The sequence below is a fragment of the Topomyia yanbarensis genome, chromosome 1 (assembly GCF_030247195.1).
Source record: "Topomyia yanbarensis strain Yona2022 chromosome 1, ASM3024719v1, whole genome shotgun sequence".
In the NCBI taxonomy this organism is placed as follows: Eukaryota; Metazoa; Arthropoda; class Insecta; order Diptera; family Culicidae; genus Topomyia; species Topomyia yanbarensis.
Genome location: NC_080670.1, coordinates 73,715,635 through 73,731,995, shown reverse-complemented (window position 1 = coordinate 73,731,995; position 16,361 = coordinate 73,715,635). Strand labels below are relative to the sequence as shown.

Below are 16,361 nucleotides of genomic sequence, written 5' to 3'. Positions count from 1 at the left end.
AAAATAGTTCGGTAAAAATTTTTTTTTGAAATATTATGTGACAGACAAACTGCTCACGTGAATTTTAAGCCTAAGATCACGAAAATCCGATAAAAACTGGTAATGTTATTAAGCACCGAGTGAAGTGTTTTTCACATATCTCTTTTGGTTTTAAATAAGATTACACTAGTTTACATGAAAAATGAAGTTGCGAGAAAATGTGTTTTCTAGATTACTTTGGGTCGCTGAACACGAAAATAATACTCAATTTTCTCTTTCAAAGAAGTTCGAGTTTAAAAAAATGTTTTTCTTTTGCTTCCTCATTTTTGGTTTTGCTCTGTTTTTTATTACAGAAAAATGATTTTTCATATTTTCAGAATCTTATGCGACAGATTTTAACAATTTTAAGGAAATCGCGATAAGCTAAAAAGAAAGTTGTTTTCTAAGTTAATTTTGAATCACTGAGTACGAAAACAAAGTCCACTTTTTTTTAAAGAAGCATTTTCAAGATTTCTTCAAAAAGGTGTTTTGGGAACTATTTTAGTTATTTGTCAATACCTCGTTCCAATAGGATCCGATCGAAGCAATTCGAAAGGTATTGGTATGCCCTTTCTGAAAATGTATAATATGTATAAATGTACATTTATTATGATTACAATCGACCAAAGTAAAAAAAGTTTAATGTTCGACCTTTGTTTTTAAAAAATGCCCATTTCTAGTTAATTTTTTATAATAAATCAAGGACAGAAGAAATTTTTTTTAAAATCTAAATCTTTTTACATAAATCTAAATCTTTTTACATAATTTTTTTTTTTTAATTTTTTTTTTTTTTAAATCTAAATCTTTTTACATAAATTTAAACTGTAACTTTTTATTTTTCGCACAATCATATTTTCGGCTGAAATAATCTTCTATACTTGATAGTTATTGTCTGTGTTGGCTACTGTCTTCTCGAGCTTGCATCCATCCATCCTGCGGCATTTGAATGGTTTTGGATATTTCATGGTACAATTAAGTGCTCTTTTTAAAATGTGTAAATATTCGTTGGAAAAGTTTTGTTTTGTCTGTGGTAAATACATATTTAACAAATTATAGGATTTTTTGCCTCTTGTTTCAACAGGGTTCGCAGCCGATTATCAGTTCACAGAACATTACGTGGCTAGTGCTACAATCCCACTGAGTCCCGATAGGGACTCGAATATTTGATGACTGGCTTATGAGGCAGTGCTACACCCTCTAAACCGCCGCACCAGGGCAGGGACTGCTAAAATCATAAAATTTCCATTTCGCTCAATGTGCCATAGCATCAACATTTTTTATCCGATGTTAGTGATATTAAGCTTAAAATTAACGTAAACATATTATCTGTCATCTTAGATTCTAAAAGGTCTGAAAAAAGATTTGTTTTTCCGCAAAAAAAAATCAATTAAAAATGAGTAACTTTTGAAAATAAAAATGAGCTTTTTTAAACTTTGGACGCTTGCAGCACTAAAAATTTTATATATGATTGAAACCTATTATATGTTTTTGGAAAGGGCATCTCGACACCTTTCAACCTGCATATTGACTATATTAATTGGATGATTTTGACACGAAATATTGACTAAAAACTACAAAAAGTGCTCAAAAACGAGTTTTTTGAGAAAATCACGAAATCGCTTCTTTGAACAAAAAAATGAATATTGTTTTCGTGTTCAGCGACCCAAAATTAGTTAAAAAAATACTTTTTCTTGAAGCTTCATTTTTCTTGTAAACTAGTGTAATAGCCGACGCTATGTATGCGTCACAGTGTCCAAATGTCCATTGTGACATAAAATACAAAAACGACAGGTGCGTGCGTAATATAAACCCGGACTTTATAAAGTAATTTCGTTATAAGATCCTGGACATTATGCCGCTGCACCTTATTCGTACGTTGTGACATAAGAACGGTTTCAGATCTTTTGTCTCATTATAGTTATCGGAAGTTACGACGCACTCCAGGATTTTGTGATGCGCCACCCTTCGGACGTTATGACCTCTGACGTTACGAAAAACGGTGCCGCTAAGGCATTGTGGCTGCAAAAAAGTATATAGGTAATCATTGGGATAGGCCAGAAATATTGTTTTCACCAAATTTTCTTTATAACGATTGAAAATTATTATTAATATGTTAATCTTTTCAATAGTTAGAAATAAAATTTAGTGAAAACACATCCATTCGCGGACTATACATTGGATTCCATGGATTCAAGTAATCTGTTAAGATGTTAGACCATAGAAACACAGATATGCTTGTGTCACAATGTCCGAAAAAACTGCTGTGTCGTAATGTCCGGGATTCCATGATGCATTGGGATATTATTACATCATAAAGGCCGGGATTTTATAACGCACTCTTAGTTTCGGATATTTTGACGTATGGTCACTGCACTATAACGTCCTAGGTCGTATTGTTCCAAAAGGGGGTGTGCCATAACGTCTGAGATATTATGAGGTACCAGGGGCACGTAATTTCTGAAAATTAGAAAGCGTCATAAGGTCCGGGCACTTATAACGCAAATCTTTTTTCAGATGTCCCGGACTTTATGACGCACTGTTGTTTTCGAATTTTATGTCGCAATGGACAACTTGGACACTGTAAGACACTCAGCGTCGAATCTTACGGCGCACAGTTCACTAAGTCGTAACGTTCCAGGTCATAACATCCAAAAACAGTGCACTGATAATATAAAATCGTAAATATAATGAAATCGATCATACAATACACGAATTCATTCGTCGTTTTCTGCAACGAAGTATTTTCGTGCATTCTAAATAGTGTGTTTCGTTCATTTCATGAACAAGAATGGCCGCATGGTGAACGAAATCTTTCGTAAATTTTACACGTTTAATGTATACTGCACGAATGTTATCGTAGATACCGACATTATTTTTCGTGAATGAAACGAAATGTTTTGTTTATTTTAATAAACGAGTGTGTATAATACGAACGATTTCGTTGGTCGCACGAATTAATTTCGTTTATCTTAGAAAAGTGTTCGTATTTATTATCCTCTTTTTGTTTTCAGTCGATCTTTTGGGATCGATGTTTGACAACATAGATTTTTTTTATTTAAAAAAATCAATGTGGCCAAATCGATTTTATTGTGGTACGAAGAAATGGCCGCTTGATGAACGAAAATTTTCGTAAATTTTACTTATTTAGTTTACATTGCAAGAATGTAATCGTTGACAACGACATTATTTTTCGTGAACGAAACGAAATGTTTCGTGTATTTTAATAAATGTTTATGAAAATGATGGACGATTTCGTTGGTCGCACGATTTCGTTTCGTTCATCTTAGGAAAGTTTTCGTATTCATTAGCATATTATTTTTTCAATCGATATTTTAGGATCGATGTTTGACAACAACGATTTTTTCAACTAACTAAAAGGATCGATCTGGCAAAATCGATTTTAATTCAACCTGCTCCCTTCTATTGAGGACTAAAAAGATTGTGGTGTGAAGTAATGGCCGCTTGATGAACGAAAGTTTTCGTAAATTTTACATATTTAGTGTACATTACATGAATGTTATTGTTGAAAACGGCATTATTTTTCGGGAATAAAACAAAATGTTTCGTTTATTTTAATAAACAGTTGTGTAAATAACAAACGATTTCCTTGGTCGCACGTATTCATTTTGTACATCTTAGAAAAGTTTTCGTATTATTAGCTTCTCATTGTTTTCAGTCAATCATTTAGGATCGATGTTTGACAACATCGATTTTTTTTATTTAAAAAATCGATGTGGCCAAATCGATTTTACTGTGGTACGAAGAAATGGCCACCTGATGAACGAAAATTTTCGTAAATTTTACTTATTTAGGTTACATTGCACGAATGTAATCATTGATAACGACATTATTTTTCGTGAACGAAACGAAATGTTTCGTGTATTTTAATAAACGTTTATGTATATTACAAACGATTTCGTTTGTCACATTCGATGTTTTAGGATCAATGTTTGACAGCACCGATTTTTTTATTAACCCTTTCATGCCCAACTTTTTTCTAGTGCATGCAGGGTTTCAAAAGCATTTTTCCTTGAAAACCGTGAGGTCAAGAAACACGAAAAGCCTTTTTTCATAAAGATAGGTGCTTCCCTCGCAGTGCTAGAAGCTGCTAAATTTTTATCTTCCAATGCTCAATACAATTCTCCTAGAATATTTACACTAGTCCAATTGCGTGGAAAATGTAGCCAAAAACAGTCTAAATTGATAAATTTTATTAATTTGCAATAATATTGCAACATAACGAAGGTATATGAAAAATTCATTTTCCGTCGTCAACGTAAACTGTTCCTGGCAGCACTGCTCCATCGGAATCCAATCAGACTAATTGCAATAACTTCAGTTCTATAGCTGGTCCTTGAAACTATTAATACTCAAATGAAAGGCTATAGTCACATTTATTAGCCTTACTTGTTTTTGTGAGCAAATTTTGCCTTAATCAAAAGTTATAGCTGTTTGAAAACGTTGTTGTCCACAAACAACATGGGCATGAATGGGTTAATTAAAAAGATCGATCTAGCAAATTCGATTCTATTTCAACCTGCTCATCATTATTGAGTACTAGAAAGATTGTGGTGTGAAGAAATGGACGCTTGATGAACAAATGTTTTAGTAACTTTTACTTATCTAGTGTTCATGGCACGAATGATATCGTTGATAACGACATTATTTTTCGTGAATGAAATTAAATCATTTGTTTATTTCAATAAATGTTTGTGTATATTTCGAAAGACTTCGTCGGTTGCACGAATTCATTTCGTTCATCTTAGAAAAGTTTTCGTATTTATTATCTTCTTATTTTTAAATTCGCTCTTTTGGGATCGATGTTTGACAACATCGTTTTTTTTTAGTTAAAAAAACAGATCTGGCAAAATCGATTTTATTGTGATATGAAGAAATAGCCGCTCGATGAACGAAAGTTTTCGTGAATTTTACTTATTTAGTGTACATTGCACGAATGTTGTCGTTGAAAACGACATTAATTTTCGTGAATGAAACGAAATGTTTTGTTTATTTTAATAAATGTTTATGTATATTACGAACGATTTCGTTGTTCGCACGAATTTATTTCGTTCATCTAAGAGAAGTTTTCGTATTTAATAGCATATTCTTTTGACAATGCTCCGGCAGAAAAAAACTCAATTTTTTTTCATACAAAACCATCGAGCAGTTTGCGATGGCTCAACTGAATCCATACTGCTCCGGATTTTGGATGAACTGGAAGCGGAATAGGTTCCTAAAACCGACGGATACGGATACGGCTACTAAATAGACCGAGACCGTCGTGATGATCAACAATTATCTGACTATAGCAACAATGACTCCATATTGAAACTCTGCTGACGTTGACGGTTCGACGAATGGTGCACGTAAATATTATAAAGATATTCGTATATAGCAGCGAAGAATTCGTTTGCCGAACGAAGCTGTTTCGTAATAAGCCAACGAAAGTCGTTTCGTGGTTTTCACGAAAAAATCGTAATAAAAAATAAATGTGTTTCAATAGAACTACGAACGATTCATTATATATACGAAAAATTCGTATATTTTATGAAAATTATCTGTACGAAACTAATGCATAGCGATTTACGAATATATTCTATCAGTGTGAGAAACACAACGTTCGGGACGTTAAGACGTGTAGACGTTAAGACGTGTATCACGAGATCCGAAAGCAAGAACGCGTCAAAAGATCCGAAATGTTCCTCGTCTCTCAGCGTCCGAAGGTAACCCTGCATCATAATGTTCGGGATTTCATGACACTCTATAATATTGGGAGATATTTTTCTCATCTTCCTGATTATTCAAGAGATATTGGTGTCAGTCACATTAATGTTCAAGATATCTGGTCTCAATGATCTAGGTGTCATTAAAGGTTCAGGACCTGATGGAATTCCACCTGCTTTCATAAAAAAATTAGCAACTGAGCTCATGTCACCTTTATTCTGACTGTTCAATAAGTCACTTGAATCTGGTAGTTCCCCAAAAGACTGGAACAAATCTTTTTTAACACCTATTTATAAATCGGGTAAAAAATCCGATATTCGCGATTATCGTGGAATTGCCATTCTGTCTTGCTTTCCTAAACTTTTCGAATCCATCATAAATAAAAACATTTTTCACCAAATCAAACATAAAATAACAAATACACAACATGGGTTTTTTAGAATGTTTTTGGTTACTCGTTAAATGCCATGGATAAAGGAAATTACATAGATGCTCTTTACACTGACTTCAGCAAAGCTTTCGATACACTTGACATTCCCATGTTAATTTTCAAACTTGAAAAATTAGGAATCGAGACGAGATTTCTCAATTGGATTAAGTAGTATTTAACAGTTCGCCTGCAAATAGCAAAATTCTATGAGATGAAAATGTAATTAAAGTTACATCGGGGGTTCCTCAAGGTTCACACTTAGGACCTCTTCTTTTAATTTTATATGTCAACGATATCTCTCTTATTTAAAAAAAAACATTAAAATTCTCATATATGCAGATGATATGAAGCTATTTTTAGAAATTAGAAATAATAATGACTATAATGTTTTTCACAATGAAAAACAAATATTTTATACATGGTATTGTAAATGTTTATTGGAATTAAATGTTAAAAAATGTAATCTTATAACTTTTAGCAGAAAACAAATCACGACTTCCATGTCAATTACATTAGGTAATGAAATCGTTCAGAAATGTGATAAAATAAGAGATCTATGAGTTTTCTAGGCCAAAAATTAAAATTTGTGGAACATTACAACACAATTGTTCATAGAGCTAGCAATATGCTTAATTTTATAAAACGCTTAGGATATCACTTTCAAGATCCTTACACATTTAAAACTCTTTACATAGCATACGTTCGTTCTATTTTAGAATATTGTAGTATTGTTTGGTCACCATACATAAAAAAAACACAAAGTGAGAATTGAGTCAATTCAAAAGCAAAGTGGCGGATCCAGGGGGAGGGTCCTGGGGGTTCGGACCCCCTCCGAAAATTTTCAACCTGTTGAAAAATTTTGGATTAGTTTCAATTTTATATTAGTTTCAAACTTAAAATCATATCAAGCCAAATTTGACCACCAAAACTAATTTTCATTAATTGAGGTTTTGACGCATACCGAATTGTATAATATCCATTCCAAAATTGAAATTTCGGGCCCCACCCAAAAATTTTTTCTGGATCGGCTCCTGCAAAAGCAGTTTCTATTATATGCACTACGCAAGTTAAGATGGACAGCATTCCCTCTTCCATCTTATGAAGCACGTTGTATATTAATAGATATTCAAACATTGAAAGTCCCGACATGCTTTGATCTCGCTCATAAACGATATCGTCATGCAGCGTACTGACTCATCTTACATATTGTCAAAATTAAATTTATATGCTCCTACTCGTCAATTACGCAATATAAATTTGTTCGCGATAGGTCATCACCGTACAGATTACGCTAAATTCGGTCCACTTAACCAGATGATGGCTGCGAAAGTATTGACTTTACGATGCCCCGAACAAGTTTGAAACAGTTTTTCAACTCTATGAGAAATCATAGTGTGTAAGAACAGTGTACAGTATACTATATAAGTAATAAATGTTTATGTAATGTAGTCTACGATAGATTGACGAATAAAAGTATATAACCTCTCAAACTTATCTCATCGACAAACTGTAGGCAATTCAATTTATTTAACTACACTTACAAATAATTACTGCTAATACTTACATTCCATCCGAATACATGGCCGATGAATTCATTCTGCTTCTCCTGATGTTCCTCGGAATCACTATCCGGCAGTGTTTCATTTCCGCTATCTTCTTCAGGGATGGATTCCTGGGCGGCAGTGAAAACACATTCTGCGCCTTCCTCTGGAAAGGGTTCCAATCGTGCAGAAATGCTTTCATCGTGATTGATCGACTTTTGACGAAGGATAGAACCGAACTTTTCAAAGAATCCACCATCTAAATCTTGAATTCTACAAAGACATAGGAAAGAAATAGGCATAGCATCAGTTATTTTCCAGTATAAGTAGGATCAGAATCAGCAAGATCATAGGACTGGTACACTAAGAATCACCTGTGAAGAATGACGAAACAGAAGATCAGGATTCCATAAATAGATAGTTTCACTCGTCACTATCAACTCACATAAATATAGATAAAAGAGAACCTCAGAACTTTAGTTGTAGTTCTAAGTTAAAAAAGTTTCGAGGATTTTTGTTATACCAAATGAACACAGATTTTACATTTTTTTTTCAAACAAGTATGTGCCGTTTCGTTCGATTACCATTTCTTATTCTTTTCGTGTAAAATCAATATATGATTACTATAAATAATGAAATTTTTGATCAAAGTATTTATTTAAGTGAGTTTTGCAAGAATATAGTAGCGAATAAAAAAATGATAATCTGAGGACACTCTATCCGGACTATATGCAGGATACAACAGTTTTGGGTAGTTATAAACAACTGAAAAATAAACTCGAAAATCGTATTTTGCTCAGTAAAACGTTAAGGTTTATAGTTAGGACATATGTTTTTGTCTATAGGGAGGAAAGAGGTAGTCGAACAAAATGGTATATACTATATAGGGTAACTCCGCTAGCGAATGACGGATCTCAATTGTAGCATGTCTGTAATAACCTACGTACTTGGAACTATTGAGAACCAGAGCTACAGGTCCAAAGCCCTGGTAAAGGAGGATGGTTGTGATGATCTGGGCCGCAGTCACCACGTAAAGCAAAAAAGGTCATAACCCCAAGTCCAAGGCGTGAAGCGACCCAAACAAACGGAGGTGCCGAACCCCTTTGCTAAAGTGGTTTGATGAGGTCTCCCCCAGTGGGGAGAGTAGTGGAGCGACGGGAGCTGTATCCGACAGCACCAGTGACCCCCCAGCAGTGATAGAAAATAGCCCTATCAACGCGCTGGACGGGCCACTAACCGCGATGCGTAAAGTGGTGGAGCAGCTGGATACTATAATCGAGTTCACTAACGCGAAGCAAAATATCAGCAAGGAGCTGAAACAGAGCCTACTGGTGCTCCGGAAGGCTGTTCGTGTCGCAAGACAGGAACAGCAGGCTTACGCCAAGAGGGTGGAGTGTGGAGAAAAGTCCGACAGAGGAACCCAGACAGTGGCCTCCAAGAGGGAGGAAAGGGAGAAGACCAACATAGGTACCCAGACAGGGGCCTTCCCCTTTCCCTTCTATGGAGCAGCCAAGTCGCTCGAAGCGGCGGCTGAGTTCCCCTCGAAGGTCAAGGGCAAGCGCAAGACGACGTTGAACGCGAATCGTCCTAGGAAGTCACCAGGCGAGGGTGCAAAAACCAACACCATACTGCGTGTAACCGTCACGGCCAAACGCCGTTTGGTCGAGGTAAACCGGGCCGCAAATGACCTCGCCGGGCAGGAAGAAGGCACCAGCAATTCGGCGCAACCGGGGCAGGGGAGCGTAAACCCCTGGACCCTGGTCACTAAGAAGCAGCCGACACCGACACTGGATGCACCGCGGCCCGCAAAGAAGGCCAAGGACAGAGGCGAGGCCTTGTGATTAAAAACGACAAGGACAAATACGCCGACGTCCTAAAGGCGATGAGGTCAGCCGAAAGCCTCTCGACCCTCGGGCAAGACGTGCGCAGCGTGAGACGCACCAATACAGGCGAAATGCTTTTGGTGCTGAAGCGAGGCGCACAATCCAGTGCAGTCTATAAAGCCTTGGCCCAAGAGGTCCTGGGTAAAGGCGCCCAGGTGAGGTCGTTAGGGGCGGAAATGACTCTCCAGTGTAAGCAACTGGACGAGTTCACGAAAGAGGCTACTGAAAGCAGATGCAAAAAAGGTTACCGTGATAGGTAAACTGAAGATCGGCTGGTCAGTATGCCAAGTTAGCATACCCCAGCCGCCTTTAGTGGATAGGTGCTATCGCTGCCTTGAGTCCTGCCATAAGTCGTACGAATGTAAGGGTACAGACAGGAGCAAACTCCGCTAGCGAATGACGGATCTCATTAGAGGCATGTCTGTAATAATATACGTACATGGAACTATTGAGAACCAGAGATACAGGTCCCAAGCCCTGGTAAAGGAGGATGGTTGTGATGATCTGGGCCGAGGTCACCATGTAAAGCAAGATAGGTCATAACCCCAATTCCAAGGCGTGAAGCGACCCGTGCCGAAGGATGAGTGATCGAGGGGGTGAAAAAGATGCTCGATCGTTAACGTAGCCTGTGGGGTACCTGGGCAACCCCCACAGTAAGCGTCCCTTACCACGTTAATGCGGAGCTCTGGCGTGGCGGACATTTATTCTCGCGCTACTCGTGGTATCAAACATGGAGTCAACAAAAACAAAAACAAACAAACGGAGGTGCCAAACCCCTTTGCTAGAGGTGGTTTGGCGAACTCCGCTAGCGAATGACGGATCTCAATAGTTGCATGTCTGTAATAACATACGTACATGGAACTATTGAGAACCAGAGCTAAAGGTCCAAAGCCCTGGTAAAGGAGGATGGTTGTGATGATCTGGGCCGAGGTCGCCACGTAAAGCAAGGTAGGTCATAACCCCAATTCCAAGGCGTGAAGCGACCCGTGCCGAGGGATGAGTGATCGAGGGGGTGAAAAAGATGCTCGATCGTTAACGGAGCCTGTGGGGTACCTGGGCAACCCCCACAGTAAGCGTCTCTTACCACGCTAATGCGGAGCTCTAGCGTGGCGGACATTTATTCTCGCGCTACTCGTGGGATTCGATATGGAGAACAAAAATAAAAATAGTAAACAAACGGAGGTGCCAAACCCCTTCGCTAGAGGCGGTTTGGCGAGGTCTCCCCCCCCCCCGTGGGGAGAGTAGTGGAGCGATGAGTGCTGCATCTGAAAGCACCAGTGACCCCCCAGCAGCGGTAGGAAATAGCCCTACCAACACACCGGACGGGCCATCATCGGCGATGCGCAAAGTGGTGGAACAGCTCGATTCAATAATCGAGTACACTAGCGCAAAGCAAAACATAAGCAAGGAGTTAAAACAGAGTCTCCTGGAACTCCGAAAAACTGTTCGTGTTTAGGATTAACTATGGTGTGCAGCATCCGAGGGTGGGAGATCCCTGTCAGGTACGCGGGTGGAAGTCCAATCACTTCGACAGCGAAGCTTTCACCGCGGCCCTGCAACTGGAGGCCAACACCGATAGTCTAAGCGGGGAAGCGCTGGCAGCTGTTCTATCACGCGCGTGCGACGCCACTATGCCGAGAAAAGCACTGCCAAGAAACGGCAGATGCCCGGTATACTGGTGGAGTGCCGAAATTGCAGCTCTACGGTCAGCCTGCCTCAGAGCTAGACGTAGGATGCAAAGAGCTCGCACCGAGGATGCAAGAGAGAACCGCCGTGAAGTGTTTCGAGCTGCGAAATTAGCCCATAACAAGGCTATTAAAAGCAGCAAGAGAGCGTGTTTCGACAACCTTTGTGAGAGTGCCAACGCGAACCCGTGGGGTGACGCCTACAGGATTGTGATGGCCAAGACCAAAGGGGGCTCCTCACCCCCAGAACGGTCTCCGGACCGGTTGGCAACGATTATCGAAGTACTCTTCCCGTCTCGAGCCACAAGCCCCTGGCCACCTGCACTACGAGACAGTGCAGGCACGGCCGAAATGGTGGCTCCAGTGACGAATGAAGAACTACTCGCAGTGGCTAAATCCCTAGCAATGAACAAAGCTCCAGGGCCGGATGGAGTTCCAAACAACGCTCTGAAGGCAGCGATCATAGCGAACCAGAACATGTTCAGGCTAGCTATGCAGAGATACCTTGACGAGTGCCGTTTCCCCGATAGATGGAAAAGGCAGAAATTGGTGCTGTTGCTGAAGCCCGGGAAGCCGCCAGGCGACCCATCGGCGTACAGACCAATCTGTCTGATCGACACGACTGGCAAACTGCTTGAGAGGATCATCCTCAACAGGCTAACCCCGTACGCGGAAGGTACGGACGGTCTGTCAAGCAACCAGTTTGGCTTTCGGAAGGGTAAGTCCACAGTGGACGCTCTCAGCTCAATGATAAATACTGCCGAGATAGCGATCCAACGGAAAAGGCGAGGTATTCGATACTGTGCGTTAGTGACACTTGACGTGAAGAACGCATTCAACAGCACAAGCTGGGATGCCATCGCGCTCTTGTTACACCGGCTTAGCCTACCGGTGGGTCTGTACCGGATCCTGGAAAGTTACTTCCAAAACCGCGTACTGCTATACGAGACCGATGCCGGTCAGAAAAGGGTTCCGATCACCGCCGGAGTCCCGCAGGGCTCGATCATAGGCCCGTTGCTATGGAACCTCATGTATGACGGGGTTCTGAGACTGAAGTTCCCTCCTGGGGTCAAGATCGTCGGCTTTGCTGACGACGTAACCTTGGAGGTCTACGAGGAGTCAATTCCTGAGGTAGAACTAACCGCAGAACACGCGATCAGCACGGTGGAGGAATGGATGAGCGCGAGAGGCCTGGAGCTCGCTCATCATAAGACGGAGGTAGTTATCGTCAACAACCGCAAGTCGGCACAACATGCAGTTATCCATGTGGGAGAAGTCGCGATCATTTCACAACGAAGTCTGAAGTCTCTCGGAGTCATTATAGACGACAAGCTAACCTTCGGCAGCCATGTCGACTATACATGCAAGAGAGCGTCGACTGCTGTTGCGGCTCCATCGAGAATGATGTCCAACAGCTCAAAGGTGTGCGCCAGTAGACGTAGGTTACTGGCAGGCGTTGCCGTATCTATCCTCAGGTACGGCGGCCCGTCATGGTCAAGAGCACTGAGGGTAACCAGCTACCTACATAAACTGGAGAGCACCTACCGCGTGATGTGCCTCAGAGTGATATCTGCCTACCACACGGTATCACACGATGCATCTTGCGTGATAGCGAGCATGATGCCAGTCGGGCTGGTCATTCGGGAAGATGAGGAGTGCTTCGAGCTACGAGGAAATAGGGGAGCCCGCGAGCGTACCTGGGAGACCTCGGTCGCCAGATGGCAGCGTGAGTGGGACAACTCCTCGAAAGGTAGGTGGACCCACCGGCTGATACCTAGCATATCGAGCTGGGTTGGAAGACCCCATGGGGAAGTTCACTTACCTGATACAATTCCTGTCAGGCCATGGCTGTTTCCGACAGTACCTCCACAGGTTCGGGCACGCGGAGGTCCCAGCCTGCCCGGACTGCTCAGGTGTAGACGAACCTGCCGAACACATACTGTTCGTATGTCATCGGTTCGACATCGAAAGAAGAGCAATGCTTGACGTCTGTGGCTGGGACACAACCCCTGATACCCTTATTCAGCGGATGTGTCAATCGGTGGAGAAGTGGAACGCAGTCTCGACTGCAAACACCCAGATTCCCTGTAGGCTACAGGGAACAGCAACAGACGACAGGCACGACTAACTAGTGATTGGTTAGTTGGAGCGAAAAAGGCCGAGCGCAGAAAAGTGAGTGAATGGTCTGTTCATGCTGAGGCAGGTTTGGCGCAGCGACTGGCAACCACGTAAAGGGTAAACCCAGCCACCCCGAAGCAGGGCAGAAGAGCGAGTGTATAGGCGTATATGTGCCTCATGCCAAGATGGGAGGGTCGTAGCGTAGTATGTTGGGACTTAGCTATCGATGCCTCGTGGCGTGGCAGAGGAGTGAAAGGGTGAGCATCCAAGTCAGTCTCACACGGTATGTTAAGGGTGAGCACAAAAGTCAGCCTCACATGGTATGTTACAGGTAAGCACAAAAGTCAGCCTCACCTGGTATGAAAACGGTGAGCATCCAAGTAAGCCTCACATGGTATGCCAGAAGTGGGGCCCAAGAAAAATGTCCCATATGGGATGCCAGGGGGAGTGACAGTGGTGTAATAGAGTGGCACGACTGAGAGTGAACCAGGTGGTAGGGTGAGCATGCAAGTCAGCCTCACATGGTATGTTAGAGGCTAGCAAGCAACGAAAAAGGCGAGCACACAAGTCAGCCTCGCAAGGAACGAAAAAGGTGAGCACAAAAGAAAGCCTCATGTGGAGTGTTTGAGAGTGAATCAAGGTGTGATAGAGAGAGCACCCAAGTAAGCCTCATACAGGACGTATGAACGCGTGAGCGAGAGTGAATGAATACATCAAGTACAGCCATCCCCCCAGAAGTAATACCGAGAGGTAGTCCCGGGGAGGGGGGGGGGAACACTGGCGGAGCCCAATGGAGTTTCGTCGGTATTAATGGCTGCGTCACCATTAGAGCCCGACACACCCCCAGTACACCCCGTGTGGTAGCTTTTTTCAATGGAGAAGACCTTTACGGCCTAGCCCAGTACAAGTGCTATTGTTAGGTGTCCAAGCTACCACACGGGGTGTACTGGGGGCGTGTCGGGCTCGAATGGTGACGCTACCATTAATACCGACGAAACTCCATTGGACTCCGCCATCGTTCCTCCCAGGAACTACCTCTCGGTATTACTTCTGGGGGGATGGCTGTACTTGATGTACTCATTCACTCTCGCTCACGCGTTCATACGTCCTGTATGAGGCTTACTTGGATGCTCACTCTATCGCACCTTGATTCACTCTCAAACACTCCACATGAGGCTTACTTTTGTGCTCACCTTTTTCGTTCCTTGCGAGGCTGACTTGTGTGCTCCCCTTACTCATTCCTTGCTAGGCTTACTCTTGTGCTAGCCTCACCCATATCATGTGAGGCTGACTTGGGTGCTCACCCTATCACGTGGTTCACTCTCGATAGTGCCACTATATTATACCTCTGTCACTCCCCCTGGCATCCCATGTGGGACATTTTTCTTAGGCCCCACTTCTGACATACCATGCGAGGCTGACTTGTGTGCTCACCGTTTTCATTCCTTGCTAGGATTACTTTTGTGCTAGCCTCTACCATAACATGTGAGGCTGACTTTTGTGCTCACCCTTAACATACCGTGTGAGACTGACTTGGATGCTCACCCTTTCACTCCTCTGCCACGCCACGAGGCATCGATAGCTAAGTCCCAACATACTACACTACGACCCTCCCATCTTGGCATGAGGCAGTCCACTTATACGCCTATACACTCACTCTTCTGCCTTGTTTCGGGGTGGCTGGGTTTACCCCTTACGGCCTTTTTCGCTCCAACTAACCAATCACTAGTTAGCCGTGCCCGTCGTCTGTTGCTCGGTTCGACAGATTATCTGTAGCCTACAGGCAATCTGGGTGGTAGCAGCCGAGACTGCGTTCCACTTCTCCACCGATTGACACATCCGCTGAATAAGGGTATCAGGGGTTGTGTCCCAGCCACAGACGTCAAGCATTGCTCTTCTTTCGAGGTCGAACCGAGGACATACGAACAGTATGTGTTCGGCAGTTTCGTCTACACCTGGGCAGTCCGGGCAAGCTGGGACCTCCGCGTGCCCGAACCTGTGGAGGTACTGTCGGAAACAGCCATGGCCTGACAGGAATTGTGTCAGGTGTAAGTGAACTTCCCCATGGGGTCTTCCAACCCAGCTCGATATGCTAGGTATCAGCCAGTGGGTCCACCTACCTTTCGAGGAGTTATCCCACTCACGCTGCCATCTGGCGACCGAGGTCACCCAGGTGCGCTCGCGGGCTCTTCTATTTCCACGTAGCTCGAAACACTCCTCATCTTCCCGAATGACCAGCCCGACTGGCATCATGCCCGCTATCACGCAGGATGCATCGTGTGATACCGTGCGGTAGGCAGATATCACTCTGAGGCACATCACGCGGTAGGTGCTCTCCAGTTTCTGTAGGTAACTGGTTACCCTCAGTGCTCTTGACCATGACTGGCCGCCGTACCTGAGGATAGATACGGCAACGCCTGGCAGTAACCTACGTCTACTTTTAAGCTGTTGGACATCATCCTCGATAGAGCCGCAACAGCAGTCGACGCTCTCTTGCATGTACAGTCGACGTGGCTGCCGAAGGTCAGTTTGTCGTCTATAATGACTCCGAGAGACTTCAGACTCCGCTGTGAAATGATCGCGACTTCTCCCACATGGATAACTGCATGTTGTACCGACTTGCGGTTGTTGACGATAACTACCTCCGTCTTATGATGAGCGAGCTCCAGGCCTCTCGCGCTCATCCATTCCTCCACCGTGTTAATCGCGTATTCTGCGGTTAGTGCTACCTCAGGGATTGACTCCCCGTAGACCTCCAAGGTTACGTCGTCGGCAAAGCCGACGATCTTGACCCCAGGAGGGAACTTCAGTCTCAGAACCCCGTCATACATGAGGTTCCATAGCACCAGGCCTAGGATCGAGCCCTGCGGGACTCCGGCGGTAATCGGAACCCTTTTCTGACCGGCATCGGTCTCGTATAGCAGTACGCGGTTCTGGAAGTAACTTTCCAGGATCCGGTACA

The 16,361-nt window shown here is 42.9% G+C and overlaps 1 protein-coding gene across 6 annotated transcripts in view; it reads right to left on the bottom strand.

Moving 5' to 3' along the window:
• Positions 1-16,361, bottom strand: part of LOC131677940 (protein unc-13 homolog 4B) — a 170,914-nt gene that overhangs the window by 47,196 nt on the left and 107,357 nt on the right. For all 6 annotated transcript variants that reach the window (XM_058958037.1, XM_058958038.1, XM_058958042.1 and 3 more), the window contains one exon: positions 7,737-7,986. In XM_058958037.1, the coding sequence (XP_058814020.1) occupies positions 7,737-7,986 (250 nt within the window). The remainder of the gene's footprint in view (positions 1-7,736; positions 7,987-16,361) is intronic.